General features: G+C 56.7%; 1 protein-coding gene across 3 annotated transcripts in view; it reads right to left on the bottom strand.

Moving 5' to 3' along the window:
• The window catches only part of KSR2 (kinase suppressor of ras 2), a 92,748-nt gene that overhangs the window by 48,078 nt on the left and 20,787 nt on the right, over positions 1-23,883 (bottom strand). For all 3 annotated transcript variants that reach the window (XM_074605915.1, XM_074605917.1, XM_074605916.1), the window contains exons 5-6: positions 10,775-10,956; positions 648-717 (exon numbers count right to left, since the gene is read on the bottom strand). In XM_074605915.1, the coding sequence (XP_074462016.1) occupies positions 648-717; positions 10,775-10,956 (252 nt within the window). The remainder of the gene's footprint in view (positions 1-647; positions 718-10,774; positions 10,957-23,883) is intronic.

The raw sequence follows: 23,883 nt of genomic DNA, 5'->3' as shown, positions 1-23,883 counted from the left end.
CCCGTTCCTGCTCCTGCGGGAACATCTCCCCAGCCGCACTTATCTACCGAGCCCTGATTTATCCTTTCCTTGCTGGCCTCAAAGAGCGCTGCAGGTGTCGAGGCATCTTTTTAGGGATGCCAGTGCAAAATCCGAGCCCCTCTTTAGTTACGCAGAAGGGCACAACCTGGTCCAAAGAGGGTCCAAGCCAGCCAGGATGGGCATTAGCCACCGGCTCGCTGAGGTTCCCCAGCTTTGGCCACCCCCAACTGCGGCCAGAAGCCCCCCGGAAACACCTCCCTGCCCTGGAGACCAAAGTTTCCAGCCCATCAGAGAAGCGGCTGCTCCATGGAATAGCAGCGCCGAGGCTATTTCTAGCGCTTTGCCTTCCCGAGGTAGATATGGAAGGGCAATAATCCGGAGATGAGAAATTTGCTGAAGGTTGGCAAGGTCACGGCTCATACACGGCTTTTATTGATAGCGACTCAAGCCTTATCTAAACCAAATCTGAACTGAAATGGAATTTAAATGGGCTTCTAGGATAGCACAGCTCAGCCTGGGAAACAGGGGGAACAGCCCCGAGCCCCCAGTCCCGGACCAGAGATGGAAAGGCAGATGCTCATCCTTCGGCATCGGTGGGGGGGAAGGATTCTCCCGGCGCTGCGTACCTGTGTTTTATTGAGTTTCCTAGATCTCGACGGGGGATCTGCGGGGACCAGCGAGGCACTGACAGCGTATCTGCGGGGAGAAGAGAGACAGGGGAAACCATCAGGCGGTAATCAAAGCCGGAGCCGGGGTTCAAGCTTTCGGGGAGGGGAGCAAAGGACGCGGAGGAAAAAAAAAATAAATAGGGTTTTGCCTAATAATTCCCCTTAGAGATGTGCCACTGGGCTCCCTTTCTGAAAAGCAAGAGGCTCTGTGCTTGGGTCTGTGGGGAAACAGGGTCTCCTGCCCCCCCATAACGGCCCCCAGCACCCAGTTTGGGCCAGGGGAGGGGAGGGAGGCGATGCGCCCATCCGCACGCAGGGTTGGGGGACACAGCTATCGGACCCACGTCGGGAGAGCCAAACACAAAAGCAAAAACGAAGCCGGAACGGCAACAGCATCATTTATTAATAAGACATCACGTCTCGCGGTCGTGGCTGACCAAAAAAACAAGTGTCGGCTGCTTGGAAGGCAACCGAGCTCATATTCGAATAGAAGAGCCAAGTAAAAAGCAGCCTCAGCGCTCTCCTCCGAAGGGAAAAGGAGGGAGGAAGGGTAACGGGACCTTGGCTGGGTAAGGAAAAAGAGATAAGTTCATTAGCGCCGGCTGGAGCAGGCAGGTAATTAGCAGCACGGGTGCCGTGCTTGGACTCCACATCCCCCTTCAGCCTCAGCAAGGGCAGAGACTCCCCCCCCCTCCTCCTCCTCCAGCCATGGGAGAGGGGCTGCCCCAGGGGATGCTCAGCCCCGGGGAGGGGATCGGTGCCGGGGATTCGGAAGTTGGATTTTCAATCAGGGATTCGAAAGGTTTCCCGGGCACGAGCCCCGGCAGGAGCCCAGCTGCGGGCCCGGCCGTTTGCTCAGAACGGCAGCAAATCCCTCGCTAAACACGTTCTCGATATTATCCCTCCGAGCGGGGAGAACCGCTGTTTGCTTTAATATCCCATTTTAATATAGCGGGCAGGCGTTTTAATTGCGCTCTCTGTCTGAAGGTTACATTTACATGCTGCTTCCCGTGCAAGGCGCTGTTAAAAAGTCTTGGGAGCATCGGAAAACGCATCCATCTCCGCTACCTCCCGCCAGCAGCTGCGCCGGCTCCTTCTCTTACTCCGCCGCCTCGGTCCCCATCACCCCTCGGGCAGAGCCGGCAATTAGGATGTCGAAGGGCTACAAAGTCAATTAAGGTAATTTCTCCCCCCCAGCCTTGGGTTGGCTGTTTTACACCTGCGGTTTTGACTTACGCGTCTCACCAGCCCTTTAGACACCACCCCCCCCGCCCCCCCCTTCCCTCCCCGGGCTCCTGGACCAGCATCCCTCCCGCTGCCCCAGGGATGTCCACGAGAGACGATGCTCTAAAGAGTGGGACCGCTCCACGCACTATTCCTCCCTAAACGTCATTTTCTCATCGGTAAATCACATTACACAAATAAGTTCCCCCCCTCCCCTACACCCCCACACCCACCCACCCCCCCAGCCGTCCTCTCAACACCGGTCCTTGATGAACTCAACACCCGGGCAAGAGCAGCTCCTCTCCCAGAATTAAATTACAACCTCCACTTTATCAGCCACAATTTATTTCCACTAACTTTTCAGCTGGCCTCAATTAAAACCTGCCAAACGGGGGATAGGGGGAGAGGGGGGCCCCTAGGCAAAGGCGGCGGAGCCTTTTAATTACTTTCTAAATGCGCTCACTGCAAAAATGTATTAAAGTGTATCGGGGATTTTAACCTCCTGACAAAAATGAGACCTACGTGATTCACGGCTAATTACCTTCATTAGAGGGAGCGAGACATGGAAGGATCGCGGCGCCGAACAATAGAGCGGCTGTTTGCGGGCGGGAAAACAAGCAAAGAGGGGCAGGGGAAGGGCCCCCACCCCCCCCAGTGCCGCGGGGGGCAGCCCCAGGGGTTTGTGGGGGGGGGGGGAGGGGGGGCTTTGAAGTTAATTGGCGATTTTCCTTCTTTAAGAAGGAATCTTTAACCTGATGCTCGCCCGGAGGAGAAGCTGCTTCTCCCCAAGCGACGTTAAATCAGGGCGATGCCCCCAAGGGAAGGGGGAGACGCCGCAGCCCCCCCTCCTCCTCCACGCCACGGGATGAATATTCTCATCAAAAACCCCAGGTTGCCACAATTAGAGGAAACAGCGAGGAAAAAAAAAAAAAGAAGATTAAAAAAAAAAACCCGAAAAACAAAAAAACAACCCTTTCGCCTACGGGAGCGTGTCTCGCTGCTGCCGGGGGTGGGAGGGGGGGGCCGGCAGGCTTTGTCGTAGGGAGCCCGTGATGGAGAATTGCCCCCACGGCACCGGGAGAAGTTGACCCTCGGGAGCTTTGAAGCATGACAGCCGCCCGCCCGCCTCCCCCCATCCCTCCGCTGCTGGCAGCTTGTCACCCCCCCCACCCCCCAGCTAACGACCCCGAGCTGCCCCCCTCCGATTGATGTCTCCCGACCTCCCCTGTCCCGGTGTCAGTCATTACTTATACATTTATCACCGGCGACCTCCTTTAGGGCTTGAAAATCAGAGCGCACTCAGCCGTTAATTCCCCTCGTACAAGTGTGTGAGGGCAGTTTTAGGATTCCCACCCCCCCCAGTGTATTATTTAATGGGCACGGGTGTGGTTTCCCTGGGAAGGATGCAGCTGGTACCCACCGAGCAGCCAGAGGACCCCCCCCCTCACCCCCAACCGAGCACCCATCCCTTTCCCACCTCCCATCACCCGGAGGAACCCTCAGAGGCCAAACCCTGCTCCCCAACACCTTGCGGGTGCCCGAGGCCGCTCATCACCACATCGATGCTCTCAGGGCGACGCATGCCCCCCCCACCCGTGCCGGGGGATGCCGCCCTCCAGCCGTACACCCCTACCCCCCCCCACCCCCAAAATCTTGGCGCTTTCCTTCGCCGCGGCATCGCGCTGGCAAAGGTCAGGGCTCCTGCTCCGTTCGGCACAGCTTATCCTTGAGTCAACAGCCAGCGCTTGACGGGATCAGATGTGCCGGGAGAAAAGCAGGGAAGGGGGGAAACCGCCTGGACAGAGGGTGACAGCCGCCTCCGGCACGTCTCTGACAGCCAACAAGGGAGAAGAGCCCTGCTGCCCGGCTCCCCGGAGGTGACAGGCAGCTGTGACAGCCGCCGCTGGTCCCTGAGTGGCACCCGCGCTCTGGGAGGTGACGGGGACCAGGATGCTGCCTCGGCTGTGACGCCCTCCTCGCCCCCGCTGCCAGCCCGACGGCTCCCCGGTGCCTTTCGGCTGCCGGGGTGGATGTTTCCCCTCTGTTCCCCTGCCGGGGGGTGGGATGCCTGGGCATCTCCTGCATGGAGAAGAGCAGCCAGAGCTCTCCTATTTCATTTATTTGGGGTTTCCACCCTCCCTGGGGTGGATCAGGAGGGCAGCGATACCCTCAGCAAGCCCCAACACCCTCACCGAATACACAGGGAGCATCACCCGGGGCTGGTGGTTGTGCCAAACCACAGCGATGGGGACCAGGTTTTGGTACGATATCCCGCTTCTCCGCCTTCTGGCACCTTTCTGGCTGCCCAGGGAATTGGTGTGAACGTGTTATCCGTCATGGCGACAGCCCAATAAACAAACCCTTCTCCCTCTACTACGGCAAACAGCGTCAGGCGATGTTTGCATTATGAATGGGATGGATAAAATCGATGGAAGTGAACTTGGAAAGCATCCCGGGATGAATCACCGCAAAGCCAAGGAATGGCCAGGAGACACTGCACTTGCCTGTAGATGTCCTACAGACCCACATCCACCCTGGGCAGCCACAAAAACGCTCCTAGCGCTGGCCACGGGATGGTTGACCCCCCCCCCCCCGAGAGGTTATGGGGAGACACTGGGGTGCAGCCTCCTCCCAAAACAGTTCAATAATCATCTGGAAGACAACCACGACAGGTTTGGTGTCAGCTGTGTCTCTGCCACCCCATCCCCAGGCAGAAGCCGCGGCCCCAGGGACCGTACCACGATGGCGATGGAGGATGCTGGCAGAGGTGACCGCCCGCGTGGTCCCAACTGGGGAGCCAAGCACACCGGTGAGTGCACCCAAGGGTGCAAAGTCCCTCCACAAGACACCTCAGTCCTCATTCTAGCCATTTTTAGGGACAAAACAAGACGGGAGACATCCCCAAATAGCTCAGCTGCAAAGGAAGCTGCAGCAACACTCGAAGCAGCAGCACCGGCAGCTTTTACCCCCCTCCGTGATATAAAATCCACACAGGATTCAAGCTAAAAAGGCAGTCGACCTGCCCCCTCCGTTAGCGCACGTGGCACGTATTCCACACGCAATCACAGCCAGGTCCAAACCCACGGTGTCCCCGCCGCGGGCGGCAGGAGGACGCGGCGGCTCGAAACGAAACCTCAGCCCTTGCCGAGGGGATCGCCCGAAGCAGGCGGGGACAGGGCAGGGCTGTTCGCAGAGCATCTCTCTAGCAAGAAAACAAGAGTCACTTCATAATCCCGGCAGTTCCTCTTTGCAGCGTGACAATCCTGTTTATACGGCCGAAATGCCGTGTTCAGTCGCTTCGCTTGGCTTAAATGCTCGCATTGTGATTTTCTACACCACCACCACCGTCCCCCCCTCCCCGCCCGCCCCCGCCAATTCGCAGCCTTGCAGGGTCAATTGGGCTTACCCAGACAAAGCTGTATTCTTCGGCTCCGCTGGCGGGGTAGGAAACCCTCCAGTGCCTCGCTGGAACAGTCCGGTGGGGAGGGCAGCCAGATGTGGCCAGATGTGGGCTACAGGGAGCTCCCAGCCCGACCGCCAACACGGCCGCAGAGTGCTCGTGCCGTGGCTCGTACCGGCAGCAGGGCAGGTTCAGGGAGGAGAAAACCACTGGTGGTCACAACAAAATGATGTCCTGGCTTGGGAAGTCCCCTGCTGAAGGGGGTTCAGGCTGGGAGAGTGTTTCGGAGAAGTCTCTTCCCCACGAAACCACCCCCAGCATCAAGGATGAGGTGCCTGCAGAGAGGGGACATGGTCCGAATGGCACTGGCTGCTCACACACGTACCCTATGGAACCCTCAACGCGCTCTTGGGTCCTGCCTGGTCCTTTCCAGCAGAAAGGCTGGATTTAGGACTCCTGGATTCCCAGCGCAGGGCTTGATCCATTGGACGTTACCTTGAGTCCCTCTTCGCCAGCCATACCTACCCAACGCCAGCCCTTCAGAGGGCTCTCTCGCACATGCTCAGGGGCTGAGGATGCGCAAAGCGCTCTGGTGACATCTCAGCACTTTCTGCTTGCTTGGCCATCACTGGTTGACTACCCAAGGCCCAGGTAGGCACAGCCAGGCTGCTTCCCAGGGCTGAAGGTTGGTGCCTTAACTGCAAAGTCCTTGGTCACAAAGCCAAGAGGCAGAGCCAGGACCGGGATCCAGGAGAAGTGACCCACCAGGGACACGTCCAGAGCAGCACCGAAGGCAATTGTGGGTGCAATGGAGCTGATGAACAGGACTCGGCTGATGCACCCAGCTGGGAGCCAAAGAGAGGGGAGGTGGGCAGTGCTGGAGACCACATTACACCAGCCATGATGGGCTCTCCAGGGACAAGAAAAAGGCTTTGAGAGGTCACTGCTCATAACTGCAGGTACCAGGGGATGCTCCATGGCTCCTCTCATCTTGCTCCCAGGCCACAGAAAGAGCTTCTCCGCCGGGTGCTGCAGGAAGGTGTTCAGCAACACCCCTGCACAAAGGGACCTCACACACAGCTTCGGTTTGTGGGCCCCTGGGGAGAGGCAACGGGTTTTTCCTCTTCTGGTACACACAAGGTCTTGGGTTGGGTTGCCTTGGCTGCTCCTTTCCTTCTGCGGGGTTGGCCACCAGCTGGAGGAAGGGCAGCGGTGAGGACATTCCCCCCACAGCCGTGTGCCCCAGTGCTCATCTTTCTGTCCTAGCAGTCTTATTTTTGTCCTTCCCTTCCACCTCCTTTTTGTTTTAAATAGTCCAGGATGGAAATGATGTTCTTGGCCCATCCTGGAGAAGATCAAGCAGGTGACCTGATCTGGATGCACAAGGGTGACAGTGCTCTGGCTGGCCTTGCAGCAGGGAGAGGACAGGCAGAGGCCACAGCCCAGGAGCAAGGCCAGCCGCCTCCAGGACACCCAGGTAACAGAGACGCAAAAAGGACCTACCAGACATGAGGCTTTGCAAGAAAAAGGAGAAGATCCAACCTGATTTTGGGGCGCTTGTAGCCAAGTCCCAGGGTCTTGAGTCCTAAATCCTATTTCAAAGTAACAACATGTCACTGGTGGTCATTTGTTGACCAGGAGTGGCCAGATGCACCACACGAGGGTCCTGGATGGAGCCAGACAAACCATCTTCTGTCCCTCAGCCGTAGGGCTGGGCTGTCTCAGGGCCAAGCTGGAGTTCAAAGGCACCCCAAAAGCCTTTACTTCCCCCCTCCTGCTTCCCCTCCAAGGGCTGCTAAGGAAAAATATCAATTCAAAACCAAAATTCATGGGGATCCTGGCCCTGGGCGAAGGGGCTTTTGCCCCTCCGACAGGATTTGCGCGGCAGGAGGAAGAGGCTCCTTCTGCAGCTCCCTCGCTGCCAGCCCTCGCGCTCTCGCTCCATGTCTGTGAAAATCTATTCCCATCAGGGCTGTTAAAAATAAGAGAGAAGCATCCAGACACGCATCCGATGAGGACCAGAGATGATACAGATGGGAGCGTGCTCCCGCCACAAGCAGCGAGACGCGCCGGCTGATGAAAAGAGATCATGGAGAGACAGCCGGGGTCTCACCAAGGGCTCGCCAAGCTCCTCTCCCGCATCTCAATCCAATAACAACAACATTTTTCAGTTTCCGTGCTTAGCGAAGTAATTCCACATCGATCCAGAGCATCCCAGGCTCTGCCGTGCTGATCCCACAAAGAGAAAAAGGGAAGAGGCATTTTCCTTTTTAAAAGCTTAAGCACCCATGGTCATGGGGATGGGATATTGCAGAGAACTTGGCTGCCAAACCGCATCCGTGCCTTGAGGATGAGGACGGGGGACAGGGAGGTCCTTGGGATGCGGGGTGGGCACGATGCGCTGGCTCACGCCCGGGGTGAGCCCTGTGGAGCTCATCCGGCAGCGCATGGGAAACCCATCGCACTTAAAAAACAAGGAGAAACAGTGGCACCCCAGGGAGATGGGGTGAGGTGTGACCCCCAAACCATGACCAGAGCTTCTCATAGGACCTACGAGCCCTGGCACTTTGGAGCGGTGAGAAGAGCAGCAAGATGAGAGCTGGGGACCCAAGGACACGTGAAGCACCGTGCGCCACAGCGGGGGAAGCCACCCACGTCCCGTAACAGGAACGCTGGATGTGGGGAAAGCTGCGGAGATATCTGCTCCTCCCCACAAATAAACGCGCGTCTGCACCGCTTGGCACAACTCATCTTCTCCCCGCGAGGTAACAAACCCCGGCGTCAGGCTCCATTAAAACCCATCTCTCGCCCCGCAGGGCCACGCTCAGCACCTGGCTGCCACGAGCAGGATGCAGCCGCTCTTCCCACAGGCTCGCACGCCAGAAAGCCAACGCGGGAGCAGACAAAAACCCGGGATGCGGCTTGAGGACAAGGCCAGTGGTACAGAAATGATGCAGAAACACAAGAGAGCTAGAAAACCTACGGTCTCCTGGGATTTTTTTTGCCTTGCATCACATTTTCCCTGCAGGTCCCCAGGAGCGAGGGATGCTGAGTGCAGGGATGCCGATCCTGCAAGGACCAAATGGTTTTGTTGATGCTAAAACCTCTCAGCAGGGATGAACCGGCCGGTGCAACCAAGCCCCTCTTCTCCACGGATCACTTCTAGCCCAGAAAACAAACATTCACAGCAGCCAAGAAAGTTGGAGGGCCGAGGGAAATGAGAAGAGACACCTCTCCAGCAGCGTTAGTCACTTGATAGCCCATCACTTCTCATCGCGTCACGTTCTGGCGATGCCACATTACATCGGGTTATCACACCACGGGATGTAATCCCAATGCCCATGCGTGAGGAAACCTAATGCAACAAGACGCGGCGGAGATTTGCCGAGAACGGGTTTTATTTCTTGGTTTCTGGTCTGCTGGTCCCCAGCGTTGCGGGCTGCGAGTTGAACTCAGCCGCCGCCGCCGCCGCCGGGGGAAATAGCAATGCAAAAATACCCCTCGCTCCACGTCAATCTGCTGGAGCCGGCGAGAGTCGGGTAAAAGTTAGACATCTCTAGAAATAACATCGCCCACCCGTCGAGCTCCTGCCAGGTCCCACTGTCCCCAAAAGCCAAAGAAAGGGGAGCAAAAGGATGCTGGAAATGGCCCGGTGATTCTTCAATGATCCCAAACAGCAGCTGACTGATGTAAAAAAAAAAAAATCAAGAAAGAAAGAAACCATGAGGTTTTTGCTGGGAGAGGCACAGCTGTGGGGATGCAAGAGGGGTGAAGGAGTTGCCCCGTCACACCGGCACCCAGCGCCTGCAAACCGGTGCTCAGGGCGGCCGGTGAAGCCGTCCCGGTGCTGTTTCTCACCCCGTGAGAAGCAGGACGAGGAGGAAAACCTGCCGGTGGTGGGGGGCTGGATGCGCAGGGAAGGGCTGGTGCCTGCAAACCCCCTGCTACAGCCAAGAGTCGAGCAGCGAGAACGACCTGAAGAACGTCCAAACGAACCAGAAAGACCACATTTTGGGAAAAGAAACAGAAGGGGAAAGTCTGGGGAGGGGCAGGTGGCAGAAAACCAGCCTGGATACGGAGTCGGAGGAATTTTTTAGCTGAGCGATAAGAGGAAAGGGGTGCTCACCCTTCCCACCACGGTTCTTGGCGTGCAAATGGCTCCCAGCAGCTGCCAGGCGTTTTCTGGGAGGGTTTTGTTTAGGCTGGGAGTCACGCCTGGCTCGTAAAAGCTTCAATTCCTGCAGAATGAATCAGGGCACCCAGTCCGAGACTGGGAAATAAGGGTCAGGCTGCTTCTCCCCAGCCGGCAGCAACGCCCCGGCTGAGCTCGTCAGCCCAAACCCATCGCGTCCCACCACCAGCATCCCCTGGAAGAGGGCAAATCGCCCCAGGGATTCCCGCCGGCAGGAGAGGACCCAGCTGCTGGGACCAAGCGTCCGTGGGTTTTGCGCCAAACCTGTCTGAATCGGGGCCGGCTTCACCCAAACTCCCCATCGGCTGAAAACCCGGCAAGCAAGAGAGGTCTGAAAGACAACCTCCCCGCACCAAGGTAGAACCACGGCTGGATTTAGAAAAGAGCCCTTGGAAAAGTCACCCTCAAGTGACAGCCAGCCGGCCTCACCAACCCAGGCAGCACGGAAAGGCTCGTGGCATTTCCGAAACGACAGCAGCCACCCTCCTGCATCCATGTTATAGCGATAGGGGAGCAAACGCATAAACCAATATTCAATATGACAGTGGGGTTGTATATATACAGACATATATAATCGAGTTTCATAGAATCACGGCATGGTTTGGGTTGGAAGGGACCTTAAAGCCCACCCAGTGCTACCCCCTGCCCTGGGCAGGGACCCCTCCCACCAGCCCAGGTTGCCCCAAGCCCCGGCCAACCTGGCCTTGAACCCCTCCAGGGATGGGGCAGCCACAGCTTCTCTGGGCAACCTGGGCCAGGGGCTCACCACCCTCACAGCAAAGAATTGCTTCCTCACATCTCATCTCAATCTCCCGTCTTCCAGTTTGAAACCCTTCCCCCTCATCCCATGGCTCCCCTCCCTGCTCGAGTCCCTCCCCAGCTTTCCTGGAGCCCCTTTAGGGACTGGAAGGGGCTCCAAGGTCTCCCCGGAGCCTTTTTTTCTCCAGGCTGAACCCCCCCAGCTCTCTCAGCCTGTCCTCCCAGCAGAGGGGCTCCAGCCCTCCCAGCAGCTCCGGGGCCTCCTCTGGCCCCGCTCCAACAGCTCCGTGTCCTTCTTGTGCTGAGGACTCCAAAGCTGGACGCAGCACTCCAGTATTTGCCCAGAAAACACCCACATATCTCTAAACACTTATGGGAGGCACCTGCACGAGGTCCTCCAGACCATCGATGCACGGGCATCAATGCTTCCCATGGTCGCGTCCTCTGTTTGGCATCAACCGTCACCCACCCCATGGAAGGGGGACCTAAGGGGAGGTCACTGGGACTTACTTGCTGAGCAGGTGGCTTCGGTGTGGACAGGAGGGGTGGAGGGGAGGAAAGGCGGGTACCCCACGAAGAAGGAACGCAGGGAGCGCTCGGAGAGGAGCGGGGAGCGCTGCGCGGGGATGTTCTCGCAGCTTCCCACGCTGTTGTGGATCTTGAGGTTCAAGGGCTTGTTCTTCTTCTTGACTCTGGAAGGAAAAGGGAGGAGAACAAAAAAAGGAGAGAAAAGTGAAGGGCAAGAAACCAGGGCGGGTGTTTGCTCCCAGGTGGGGAGGAGGGAACGATGCACCGAGGGGCTGGTGGCACCCGTAGGATGCTCACGCTGTGCCACCCCGTGAGTTCATGTGATAATTAGCGCCGCGTCCCTACAAGAACTTTCAGTCCCTGCTCACCATCAAAAAAAGGCAATTCTCATTGAGAGAGGCAATTTTCATTGCATTCGCGAGCTTTTCCGCCTGCAAAACCTGGCTGAAAAAGGTCAGTTGGTCCAGAAGCCCCGTCACCCCCATCCAGCCTCGCTGGCCTTATCACAACCCCGAAATCACCTACTTGCCCACCAGCCTCCCTGGGGCTGCATCACACAGACCCCACACACCCCCAACCCCGCCACCGGTGCCCCAACCCGAGAGATTTCCCACACAAACCTGCCTGCATGGACCTCGCTGATGGTCAAAAGCCGTGACGGCGGTAACGGCGGTGTCCTCGAACGGCTTTGCACAAGACCCCAGGTCACCGCCTTGTCCCGGTTGGGGCAGGCGGGCTGGGTGTGCTGCTCTGCCCGTCGCGGTTCCTCTTTAGAGCAGCTCAGGGGCTGCCAGCAGCGGGTAAGGCTCCCTCTCCGAGGCAGCCATCACACAGAGCATCCCAAAACACCAGCCATTACTACCAGCCCTGCTTCAAATGGGGGAAACTGAGGCAGGGAGGGACGACGGAGCAGATTCAGCCTCCTCGCTACAGCACCTAAAATGGACTTAGACGCTTATAGGGCTGCGAAGCTCGAGAGGTGCTGCAGCCTGGGCATCACGGCAGGGCTGGTCCCAGCTCCTTCCCGCCGGGAGCGGGGGATTGGCACCCAGAGCACCAGCGCTCAGCACCTGCTCCAATTTTAACGTCGTTTAACGGCACCTACATCCAATTTTGGGGCCGGAGGATTAAGCACAAGCGAGGGGTGGACTGCGGCGGAGCGCGGCACCCGAGTCTAGCACTGTGAACCCCGACGGAAACCCCAGGAACATCGCGCCGAGGCACTGGACCGTGGTGCGGACAACCCTAAGCACTGGGAAACGTTCATCAGAAAGGAAACGCCGCGGGGCAGGGGGTTAGGAGACACCCACCTCTCGCTTATCAGCCCATTTTTCCGCCTGCCTTGCGCTGTGACAAGGACCAGCCGTCGCTCCGGCGGCTCAGATGGGCCCAAAGCAGCGCAGGAACCTGACGGACTTGCCACGCAGATGGACACCGAGGGCTGGCAGGGGCTGGGCTGCAGGTTTCCAGGACAGCGAAGCCTTGATGGCTCAGATGCCCCTACCTCGGCCCCCTCGCAACAGCGCGAGACAGAGGGGAGCATCCCAAAGCAGCCTCCGGGAAAGGCAGCTCAGGCCTTTTAGAGATGTGGAGGATTTGGGGCAGAAACCCACATTTTGGGGGCAGCGCGGCAGCTCGCGGTGGCGAAGGACCCTCCTGCCCTCCCAGCTCGCGAAGGGCCGGAGGGGCTTTTCTCGCAGTTAGCAGCGATGCCCAGCTGAATTCCGGCCTTTCATTCCACCCGCTGCCTTCGGTTCCGCGATATACTGTTAGAATTGGGCAAAAAAAAAAAAAATGCCAACGTGGGAGCAGAGAAGGAGGTGAGGAAACCACGGCACCCCCACCGCGGCAAGGTCTGCAGCCAGGAGGGGGGGAAACCGAGAGCCCCAAAGCCAAACCAGAGCCGGGCGATGCCGTGAGCCCCGCTACAGTGGGAATCAGGAAAGCATAAACCCAGGCACCGCTCGCTCTCAAAACCTCGTGTCCGGCAGCTGCTTTCCTGCCATCACCTATACGTCTATTTGCAGGCACCAGGGTCCTGCTCTGCTGCCATCGCTCCGGTACCATCAACCGGAGACGGACCCCAGCTCGGATACCCGCCGCTGCCCGCAGGAGAGCCATCCTCCCCCGGGCCGTGCATCTCCCGCCACCCCGGGTCCCTGCGGTGCCCGGGGGCATCTGGCCTTGCCAGCCCATCGGAAATGACCGCGCTGCGCTCACCAGCCCGCTTTAGCAGAAGAAAATTAAACCGCCCTCTAATAAAGTTAATTGTTTCCTCGCACAGGAAAAGCTGCTGCTGCTGCCTTTAGGGTGGCCGTAAGGATTTCTTTGGGTTCAGGGATGGGGAGGATGGTTGCCTCCAGCCCGGTCCGACAGAACAACCCTCCTGCTTGGAGCCCAGGGGGGAGCATTTCACCCGCTGCCCCACGGCCGATGTTCGCCACGCTGTGCCCTGCCAGGGGGATCTAAGCTGCCCCTGACCCTAAACCCTTAAAGCGAATCTGCAAAGCACCAAGGCGAGGAGAAGGCTGGTGGCCCCCAGAGCCGGTCCGACCCCTCCATCGCTGCCGCTGGATCCCAGCGGCACAACCACGGCGTCTCCACCGAAGCCCCCGGCGCGGGCACGGCCCCAGTTCCCCGCGAGCTCAGCCACCGGCACCCGGCCCAAAGCGCTTCCTGCCACGCAGCGATTAGCCACTAATCTCATTTTTTATTTTTTTTTTCCACCCATAAATCAGTTCCAGACCAAATATTTACTGCGAGCATCATTTCCTCGCCAAGCAGGGCCGGTGACAGCTCTCATTATTAGGAAGGATGAGTGATTTTGGACAGAGAGATATTTTTCTCTCTCCCTTGTTTCTTCAGAAAAAAACAAACAAACAAACAAAAAAAAAATAAATTAATAAATACACGCAAACACCATGATCCAGCCGGCGAGGGTTGGCTGCGTGTCTTGCCGCGGCCTTGACCCCTTTTCCCTATCCCAAAGCGGGGGGAAGGAGGGATTGAAGGCTGGGGAGGAGCGGGATGCTGCGGCAGGAGTATCCCCCCCCATGGCAAGTCCCCCCGCCGCAGGGGGGGTGTCCTGCTGCAAGCGCCCCAATGGTGGGGACGGCGGTGTCCCAGCCGTTAGGGACGCCTGAGGTGTCCCTGGGGTGCTGGGGGACTGAGAGCAAACCCACACCTTCGCCTCCCCGGCTGCTCCCCCCCAGGCTTTGAGTCCTGCGGGAACTGGCTGCGGTGGCAGCTTGTCCCTCCCGTGGGGAAGCAGCACCAGGGCAGGATACGGCCACCGAGCCCAGGGGGGACTCCAGGGACCGGGGCAAGAAGGTGGCCGGGTTGCAGAGGACACGGCTGTCCCCTCGCTGGCTTCCTCCTGGTTTTGTCCCCAGCTGGCAGGGGGTGTCCCAGCACCGCGCGTGGTCAGGTGGTGTGCGCCCGTCCCCCAGCAGAGGCAACGGGGAGGAAGGTAGAAACAGCGAACAATCCAAAATCTGGAGGAGGACAAGCCCTGCAAGCAGCAGAGGGCCCAAACGACGAGCCGAAAAGACGCCCCAAGAGGTGACGTGGTTCCTCTGCTTCTCTGCATCCTCCTCTTGGCCGCTCCAAAGCGGCCCCGATGCCACGACCGCCAATTTGGGGTCAAGACACCCAAGGTGCCGGCGGGGGCGCAGAGCAGACCCCTCCCCGCCGTGCAAACCAAGCCCCGTTCGGGGCTGCTTGTGTAGAAAGGGGGTGAAACGCCGCCCCTGCCGCACGGGCTCGGAGCAGGGGTGCGGGACCAGGTCACGGGTAACCACATCAGGGACTTGCTGCCACGGTTGGGGTGTCACAGCCTGCTCCTCGCCAGCCTCCTGCACCCACCCCTTTGCATCGCAGCATCCCAGAGGGAAACCGGGCTGGTTCCCCTGAGCCTTACACCGTCCGGCAATAACCGTCCCGGCGGGGAGCCTCTCCTCGCCCATCCTCCAACCAAGGGCTTTGCAGAGGGAAGAGGGGGTTTTGGGGATGCTCTCTCATAGAATCATTTAGGGTTGGAAAAGACCCTTAAGATGATGGAGGCCAACCGTTCAGACCACCCCGTGCTCATCTCCGCCCACGAAAGGAGCACCAGGACTGGGACGACATACCACAGCCCCCCTTCCCCATAACCTACCGACGGGACGCTCGGTTCAGCTCAGACGACTCCGGGCTCTCAGAGACGCGGGAGGGGACGCGCTTTGGCCGGTAACCGGGCCAGCCCGGGGCAGGATGCGGCCACCACCCTTTGGGAGAGACGCACCCGGGGCTGCACCGGCCCAGTCCTGCGGCAAAAGCCTTTCCTCCTCCAGAGCACTAAGTCGCTCCTAAATTAGGCTTTTTCCACTCCAGGGGTGAAAAGTTACAGCTCTTTTCAGGCTATAAGCAGAGATAAAGGTGTAAATCCCCGAGGCGGAGGTGGCCATACCTCCTAACCACTGCCGGCCTCAACTTCCAGTTCCCGAGACCCGTTTCGCCCATCTCGGGCCAATATTTCCATTTTCCCCCTCATTTACCCAAGCCAGCATCACCCAAGGCGGGCAAAAGCCTGTGCTGGAAACGCGTTGTGGTCCTCCCAGCACAGCCCAGACCCCCCCGGACCCCACATCCCGGGGGCAGGAGGAGCCCCCTCCTCTGTGCCAGGCTCCGATGGGCATCATCCCCTGCCGGGCTCCCAAACCTGGCGAGCACAGGGGAAGTGAAAAGGGGATATTTAAAAAAAAAAAAAAAGAAAACCAAGGAAGAACATCAGCATAATTCCATTTTCCATAGGGATAAAGCCCTAAAACAGCAGCAGGACCTCCCCCCCCCGCCGATGCTGGATGGGGGCCAGGCTGGACCTCGCCGCCAGGCAACTCAGCCAAAAAAAGCCCCGGCCGGATCAGGAGGAACCAGCAAAATCCAGCACACACGATGCAAACCGGACTCGCTCGGATGCTCGGCAGGGCTGGGCCGCGCTAATCCCCCCATTAAGCAGCGTTTCAGCCCTCTCCAGAAGCCGGCAAGTTCTCAGCCGCTTGGCTCGGGGTGGGAGGGGGTTGGAAAAGGCGAGCGCTCCCCCCCTAAAACATCCCGGTGATGATAGAGCGAGGCTGCTGGAGAAGCCAAGGCGGCAGAAGGGGAAGCGCCGCGCGGCTCTGCAAAGCCGCGGAAGGGGGTGTTTAGATGGTGGCGATACCACCCGGCCCCCGGGAAGGACCATTTTCCTCCAGTCACAGCTGGGCAACTACCGAAACGAGACTCCAGCCCTCGCCGGGGGGAGGCTGCGAAACGCCAGGAGAAGGGAACGGGGAGCTAGTTATATACCGGTTATTTTTTATTCCGGCTTTAAAGGATTCGTGGGGAGGAAAAGGGATGATGGGCAGTCCTTGAAGCCCCCCAGAACCTCAGGGGTGGCAGGAAAAGTGCCACCGCAGGGACAAGGGGCTCCTTTGCCACCAGATTCAGAGCAGATCCCCAAATCTAAACATCCCAAATGTTTGGGGTTTTTTCGCCATTCCTGGAACCTCAGGTCCCCTCTCTGCGTTCATCCCAGCCCCGTCCCCGCCGCAAGAGGCTGCAAAGCCGGGCAGCCCCCTGGGGCTCCGCAAGCACCGAGCGCCCCTCGCTGCAGGGTGCCGGGCTCCCCGCCGACGAGATGGGACCAGACCCTGCCCCACACAGCCCCGGGCTCCCCAAACCCTTCACGAGGTCACCAGTTCTCAGTCCTTCCCACATTGTGAGCCCCACAGATGCTCCAGAACCCGCAGACCCTCCCCAGCGCCGCCCCCCCGTCAGCCTCCTCCGCTCTCATACCTTCTCACCACCCCCTAACCCAAAAAAACCCTCATTTTTACCCACGCCTTCCCCATGCATCTCCCGAGGGGGACACCAGGCACAGGACCCCCCCACCCAAGCCCCCCAAAAATGGAGTTCGCAGGAACATCAGGGCTCATTTTGGCCGCGGATGCTCGGGAAAACCGACCTCGCTCACCGGGAGCGATTCCGCGCCCAGACAGGTAAACGCCAACTATTAGGGAACGTAATTTCATGCAAGAATTTGCTAAACGTATGCTGACGGTTTTCAAAAAGAAAAAAAAAAAATTTTTAAAAAAAAAATAGCCCAGCTTAATGCAAATCCCTTTAGGTGTCAATCCAGCCTGAATGGCTCATCCCCGCCTGCTCGCGGGAATCAGTCAAACGCTTATCACCCGCTTCGGGGCAGGGGGGGAGAAAAAAATAATAATAGAAGGTTTCAACAGGCGGTGAAAAACACAAGCGGACACCCAGGACAAAGGGCCCGTCACTCCTTTCTGCCCCGGCGAGGTTCTACCTGCATGGAAGCCCGGCGGGAGGGCAGGGGATGGTATGGATGCTATAGGGTACCCGGCGAGGACGCAGCAAGCTCTGCTGCGCGAAAGCCCCAAGCAGCCGGGATGTCCCAGGGGTGATTCCCAAGCTGGAAGAGCGGGATGTGATGGGAAAGGGAGCGTTTGCCAGCAGGAGTTGGGCTAGGAGGATGGGCGCAGGGGGAATCTCTACGTGACGGGGCCGGGGGGGGCGGAGGTGCGGCGGCCGTCGGGCTGTCGGCCCCGGCGTACGGCTCTGACCCACGGCCATCCCAAAGAGCGTCCCAACGGGGACACGCCAACCGGTCGGTCCCCTGCACCCCCAGTGGCGGCATTCGCTTCTCCGTGCCTTCTTCTCACATAAAAAGATGGCAAGCGGGGAAAACAGCTACCTGCTCTGCAGGCGTTTCTCGTCGCTTGCCAGTATTACCGCAAACAAAGAAAAATTAAAACAGGCTTAAATTTAAAATTGAGCCGAAACAGGCAAGCTGACCCTGCGGCTGACGGCGCCAGACTATGTTTTATTCACCGCTTTGCTCCTCTCCAGCACACTCCAATTTCAACACAAACCTTTCTTTTAAAGGAAGGGAAATAGAGTGTGTGTGGGGAGGAAAAAAATAATAAAATAAAAAAAAAAACCCTCTCTAATCAGCATTTCAGTTAGCGTTCTGCAAAGGATTACAGATGGCTGCTGCCTGGCCTGAAGTGCACAGCTTCGGTCAGGATTCAGCCCGGAAGATTTATGGCCTTTTGACTGGCTTAATTGCACAATATTCTGGATTAAATCAGAGGAAGGAGAAGGGAAAACGCTTCCCCCTCCCTGCGCCTCGGCAGGGGCTCTGCCCATCCGCACCCGGCAGGCGCCTCCGGCCCGCGCAACGACAAAAAGGGGAGAAAACCCCATAAATTTACTCCTGCATTTTTTATATATATGTATATATATATTTTTTTTTTTTTTTTTTTTAAATACAAGAAGAGCTGCCAGTTCTGCCCCCTCCCTGTTCAGTTCCCGCGTTGGCACACGGTTGGCCAAACCCAGCTCCTCTCTTCAGGCATTCCCCGAAAAACCCCCCCACAAAAATCCAGGTGGGATTTTTGGCATCCCCAAACCAACAGAGCTGGGGAGGGGTTTGGAGCAAAGCTACCGCCATCGGAGCCATCGCAACCAGCAAAGGAGGCACCAGGTCGCCTTTCAGGCACGAGACCAAACCCAGAGCGTCCCCCCCCCGCCGCGCAGCAGGGACGCCACTGCCTGCTTTATAGCATTTTCCAGGGTTCGACACAAACACGCAGGTAAAGGCAACGGATCGTGGACGAGAGGCTCCACACGAGCCGTCAGCGCACACTTTTTAGCCCAGAAAGCCAATCGTATCCTGGGCTGCATCGGGAGGAGCGTGGCCAGCAGGTCGAGGGAGGTGATTCTCCCCCTCTACTCCGCTCTCGTCAGACCCCACCTGCAGTACTGCGTCCAATTCTGGAGCCCCCACTACAAGAGAGATATGGACGTGCTAGAACGTGTCCAGAGAAGGGCCACAAGGATGATCCGAGGGCTGGAGCACCTCTGCTATAAAGACAGACTGACAGAGTTGGGATTGTTCAGTCTGGAGAAAAGAGGGCTCCGAGGAGACCTTATAGTGGCCTACCAGTACCTGAAGGGGGCCTACAAGAAAGCTGGGGAGGGACTTTTTAGGATGTCGGGTAACAGTAGGACTAGAGGGAATGGATTAAAACTAGAGATGGGTCGATTCAGATTGGACGTTAGGAAGAAGTTCTTCACCATGAGGGTGGTGAGACACTGGCCCAGGTTGCCCACAGAGGTGGTGGAAGCCCCATCGCTGGAAGTTTTTAAGGCCAGGCTGGATGGGGCTCCAAGCAACCTGATCTAGTGGGAGATGTCCCTGCCCATGGCAGGGGGTTTGGACCTAGATGGTCTTTAAGGTCCCTTCCAACCCTAACGATCCTATGATTCTATGATCACTTGAGTCATTTGAACCTGTCTGGAACAGATGAGATTTCTTCATTACGCACCCCGAGCCAAACAAGCTCTACGCGATACTAGCTTGATATTAAAAAATAAATAAAGAGGGAATATCCACCAGATGTTACATTTATCCTCCTCATTACTGTAAGAAGCAACAAACCCCTCCCTCCTCCTCCTCCTCCGGCCAGAGGAAAAGCAGGTTCTTCATATCAAAGCCTCAACAGTTAAATATTTATCCAAGTGCCTGTCCCCGCTTCCCTGGATGGCTGAATTTTAAGGTTCGAGTCTTACTGATCTATTATTCTCTTTTCGGAGCACAAAGCGTAACTTTTTATCACGGCTGCAAATTATGAAGCTGAGAAATTCTTTGAAGGGAGCTTGAGCCAAACAGGTTTATTTTCCACCACCGCCTTCCCCCCCCCCATCCCCTCCCGGGACTCGTGCGCTGACGAGACAGTGCTGCAGGAGGGCAGGAGGAACAACGCCGGGAGCAGACGCGGGCTGCTGCGTGGAGGGAGCTCGAGGAGCTAATTGCCAGGATCCTGAAGCGGGTCCTGTTTCTCATTAAAACCCTTCTGTTTTCTCCGTTTCCACCGTCACGTTTCTTTGAGGGACGCACAAGGGCGGTGGTGGAGGAGCACCAACCAACGATGGTGAGGTTGAGTCTCCTTTTGCTGCAGCCATTTCCACACCGGTCCAGCCCCGGGGTGTTCCTCGCTTGCAACCAGATGAGTGGGTTTCTCCATCCCTCGACAACACAACCTCAGCCAGGCGGGGCCAGCTCCAGGCACTTTTGCCCCCCCACCAAATCAGAGGACAGGTTGGGGTGGAAGGGACTGTTAAGGCCATCTAGTCCAAGCCCCCTGCCATCAGCAGGGACATCCTCAACTGGATCAGGTTGCTCAGAGCCCCGTCCAACATGGTCTTCAATGTTTCCAGGGATGGGACATCTCCCACCTCTCTGGGCAACCTGGGCCAGGGTTTCACCACCCTCAGCGTAAAACATTTCTTCCTTCTATCTAGTCTAAATCTCCCCTCTTTTAGTTTAAAACCGTTACCCCTTGTCCTGTCACAACAGGCCCTGCTAAAAAGTCTGTCCCCATCTTTTTTTTAAGCCCCTTTAGGGACTGGAAGGGGCTCTAAGGTCTCCCCAGAGCTGTCTCTTCACCAGGCTGAACCCCTCCAACTCTCTCAGCCTGTCCTCACAGCAGAGAAATGAGTGACCCAAAGACCACAGAGCTCTCCATCGGTATAGGACCCCATTTCCCAGCCACCACCATCTCCATGCTTGCAAAACTCGACGAAGAAAAGGGATGTGATCCACTCAAAACGCTTGCCTACACCACTCGCGTTAACATGAGAAGAGCAACACTTGCGTGGCCCGGGCACCTGGACCTGTTTTGAGAGGCAGTTCTCAAAAAAACACCACCATTGGAGGGAAAAGCATGGACTGCCCGTGGCTGGAAAGCCCTGAGGTGGAGGTTCATCACACTAACTACAGCTCTGCAAACCTTTCAGCTCAGAAGAGGCACGGGGCAATTTTTCTCCGTGGTTTGCTTACAGGCTGCCTCTGGATCCGAGGTTGCTGACACATGGTGGGCTTGGGCAGCTCTTTCAGTGAAAGAGAAAAGTCAGAGCAGTCTTACAGCTTTTTGGGAAGTCTGCTCTTCCTGCCTTCTTGGCCTTCATTTCATTATTGTCGAGGAAGCCACCGGCACGCTTGGCCAGCCCACCACCTGCTTGGGCACTGGGCTGGCCACTGCAGTCGATCAGTGGGGACTTGCAGGATGGTGAGGAGATGTGCTCACCAACCTCTTGGGCCACAAAGAGGACAGAGGAGCTGCTTCATGGCTTTCCTGCACAGCTGCAGCTGGAGGAGAGAGCTGAGAAGAGCTCAGCCATGTCCTTCTACCATGACCAATCCATCTCCTGGTCACCACCCCAGGACGTTGCCCATAGCACCTGCCCTCACCGTGTCCTCCCCTCCTGCATGGACACCACGGAGGCAGCAAATCAGGCAATGGTGCTGGCAGCCAGAGAGCTCTGCCGCCTCTCACCGCTCTGCTCCGCCACCACCCTCCCCCTGAGATGTTAATCCTTATCTAAATTCATAATCATGCCCTGCGTTTTCAAAGTGGCGAAAGGAGGCTCAACTTCTCATTAAAGGACACGGTGAAAAGTTTCTCCTCCAAGCATGTTAAAGCTCCTGCTCCTCTTGATGGAATACCACAGCAGTAATTAACATTAATGACATACCTAAGGAGAACCGCAGCCCAGAGCAGTGGGATAATTGCAGCAGAGAGCCAGTTTGTTACGGAGGCTACCCATCACTGTCAAGACGCGGTGTGCAGACCATACTTTGAGAGAGCTGGAGACAATCCAGGACCTGTGCAAAACTCCACAGCCCTGACTCACCATCAAAGGCACCGAGATTAATCAGAAAGATTATTTGGAAACAGGGGGAGAGATGCTGCTCGTTTTGCTCTCCAAATTCCCTCAGTTCGATGCCCTCCCCCTTGCGGAAGTACCAGGCGGGTCTCTACGTTGTCGGACACCATACAGGATGAATAACACAACAATAAAGACGCTGCATATGGATTATTTGCACATGTTGGTAGTGTCCCGCTGCATCCACCTGCTCTGCAAACATCAATTTCTTGCTCGTCCCCAAAGCCAAGAGCCCACCTGCCTTTCCAAGCTTGGAAAATGTCAGAGACACACCAGTCACAAGCGCTATCTCGATGCCGTTCTAGCAAATCCAGCCCACGCAGAATATCAAATAATTGATCTACCTTGTAGACACATTGATTGGAATTGATACAAGGGAAAATATCATTATTATAAAGGTTGCAGAGCAGCAGAATAAATGACCTATCACTCAGTAGCATTTAAGACCGGTGTAGATGATTAACTCTGAGGAACGGCCTAACCGCAGGCTGCTCTGTGCGGTGGGGATGGTGGAGAAGACCTCTGGTCCTAGGTTCCTGCAAGTCTTTCCTAGGTTTCTCAGTCTTTCACCTCTCTGCCTGGATGCCGTGAGTAGGACTCTCCACTAGATTTGGCCACGTGCCACAAGAGATGCCCTGTTCCCAGGGGTTTCTCGGTTACACAGGATGGAAAAAACCACCCACAACAGAGCAAGCATTGAGTTCGAGTTGGTTCACAGTTGGAAATAACACAAGGAAAAAGGAAAAGAAGACGGGTACACGCTCTATCACTGGATCAGATGTGAACTTCACGTCTGACTTCACCCATCCAGGATATCCTCATTCTTGTTTTGAAAAAAAAAAAACATCAAAAAACCACCTCAGCGACAACAAGGCTAAAGACCAGGAAGATGGCCATCATAAGGCTTTGGATAAACAGCGTTTTCCACCAGAACACCTAACCCTATCTGCATCCACGCCTCGAATGCAATTGCAACGATACAGGGTAAGACGACTTCATCGAAAACTTAACCTAAAGTAAAGCCACCTTGAAGTGGAAGAGCCTCCTCCCAGCCCAAACCTGACCTAGGTACACCACAAAACTCCACATCCTTCTCCAGCAGCTGCTTCACCTCAGCCCTGGGGAGAGTTCAGCATTTCCCCCGGGGCTCAGCTCTGTCGGGTCACACTACTTTAATTCGCCATCAATACGCTCCAACCCTCCCTCCCCAGCTGCTTGCCAGAGGCTATTCTTTGAAGGCCATGGAGTTCACGAATTTGGCCAGACACCAGCAAAAGAAACCATAACTAGGAAGCAGATGAGGTTTTGGGTTCACCTCCCCTTCGCGTGCATCGAAGGATGAAGACCACCCAACCACCGCTTTGGGGCAGGACACCCCAGGGCAGGTCTTGCCCCCAGAGGACTATTTTACACGCGGCCTTCCAAGGGTTAACACACACTCTTGAGCTCGCTCTTAACTATCTTGACTTTTGTTCCCCAACTAATGTATTTTTAAGACCTTCCATTCAGAGTTTGGGTTTGTTTTTTTTTTCCCCCCGACTTCTTGCTGATGAATAATCATTAACTATCCATGAAAGATTTAAATGGCCCGTGGAATTCATGAGGTATTAAATGGGCATTATATTATCAACCACTCTAAATGTTTTGTTTCCGTTTCAAGACCATTCATGAGATGTTTATGGATTGTGGATTTATGGAAGCCAGGGGATCTTTTTAGAAGTAATGTTCCGTACCCCAGAGTTACGGTCAACAGCTGGAGGCTCCGTGCAGGAAAATCTGAGGCTGTAAGCTCAAAAAAATTAACCCCTGCTTCAGAAGGTCTCGGCATGCAAAAACAATGGATTAAACCCTAGAAATAAGACCCAAAACACAAAACGCAAGCAGAGCTGTCATCAAGAGTCAAGGGGTCCGTGGTGGCCTTTCTCCAGAGAAGACCTGGTTGCTGCTACTGCTCTCCCAGATAGATGGTGGTGGCTTAGTTTTGTGCCTGCACCGAGATGGAAAAATCCGTGGGGGCAGTCCTGCAGCACCCCGACAGCTTCCCTCCGTCCACACCTCGTGGGGGTGAGAGCTTTTTGCCTTTGCCAAGGGCATCCCTGGCTCCCCAGAACCTATTTCACCCCAGCCTGAGATGGGCTACGCCAGACGAGGAGATAAATCAGCCTGAGGGAAACCAGCCTCCCTCTTGGGAGGGTTGTTGATGGGTCCCCACCAGAGAACGGTCTTGCAAAGAGGCGTTTTGGGGGTAAATCTAGACCCAAAAATCACCCCAGGGGATCCCACCCAGCACTCGGGGTCCCCAGCGGTGTCCCCAG

This window comes from Larus michahellis, chromosome 13, assembly GCF_964199755.1.
Source record: "Larus michahellis chromosome 13, bLarMic1.1, whole genome shotgun sequence".
In the NCBI taxonomy this organism is placed as follows: Eukaryota; Metazoa; Chordata; class Aves; order Charadriiformes; family Laridae; genus Larus; species Larus michahellis.
Note: the sequence above shows the minus strand (reverse complement) of the source record. Positions and strands in the feature narration are given on the sequence as shown.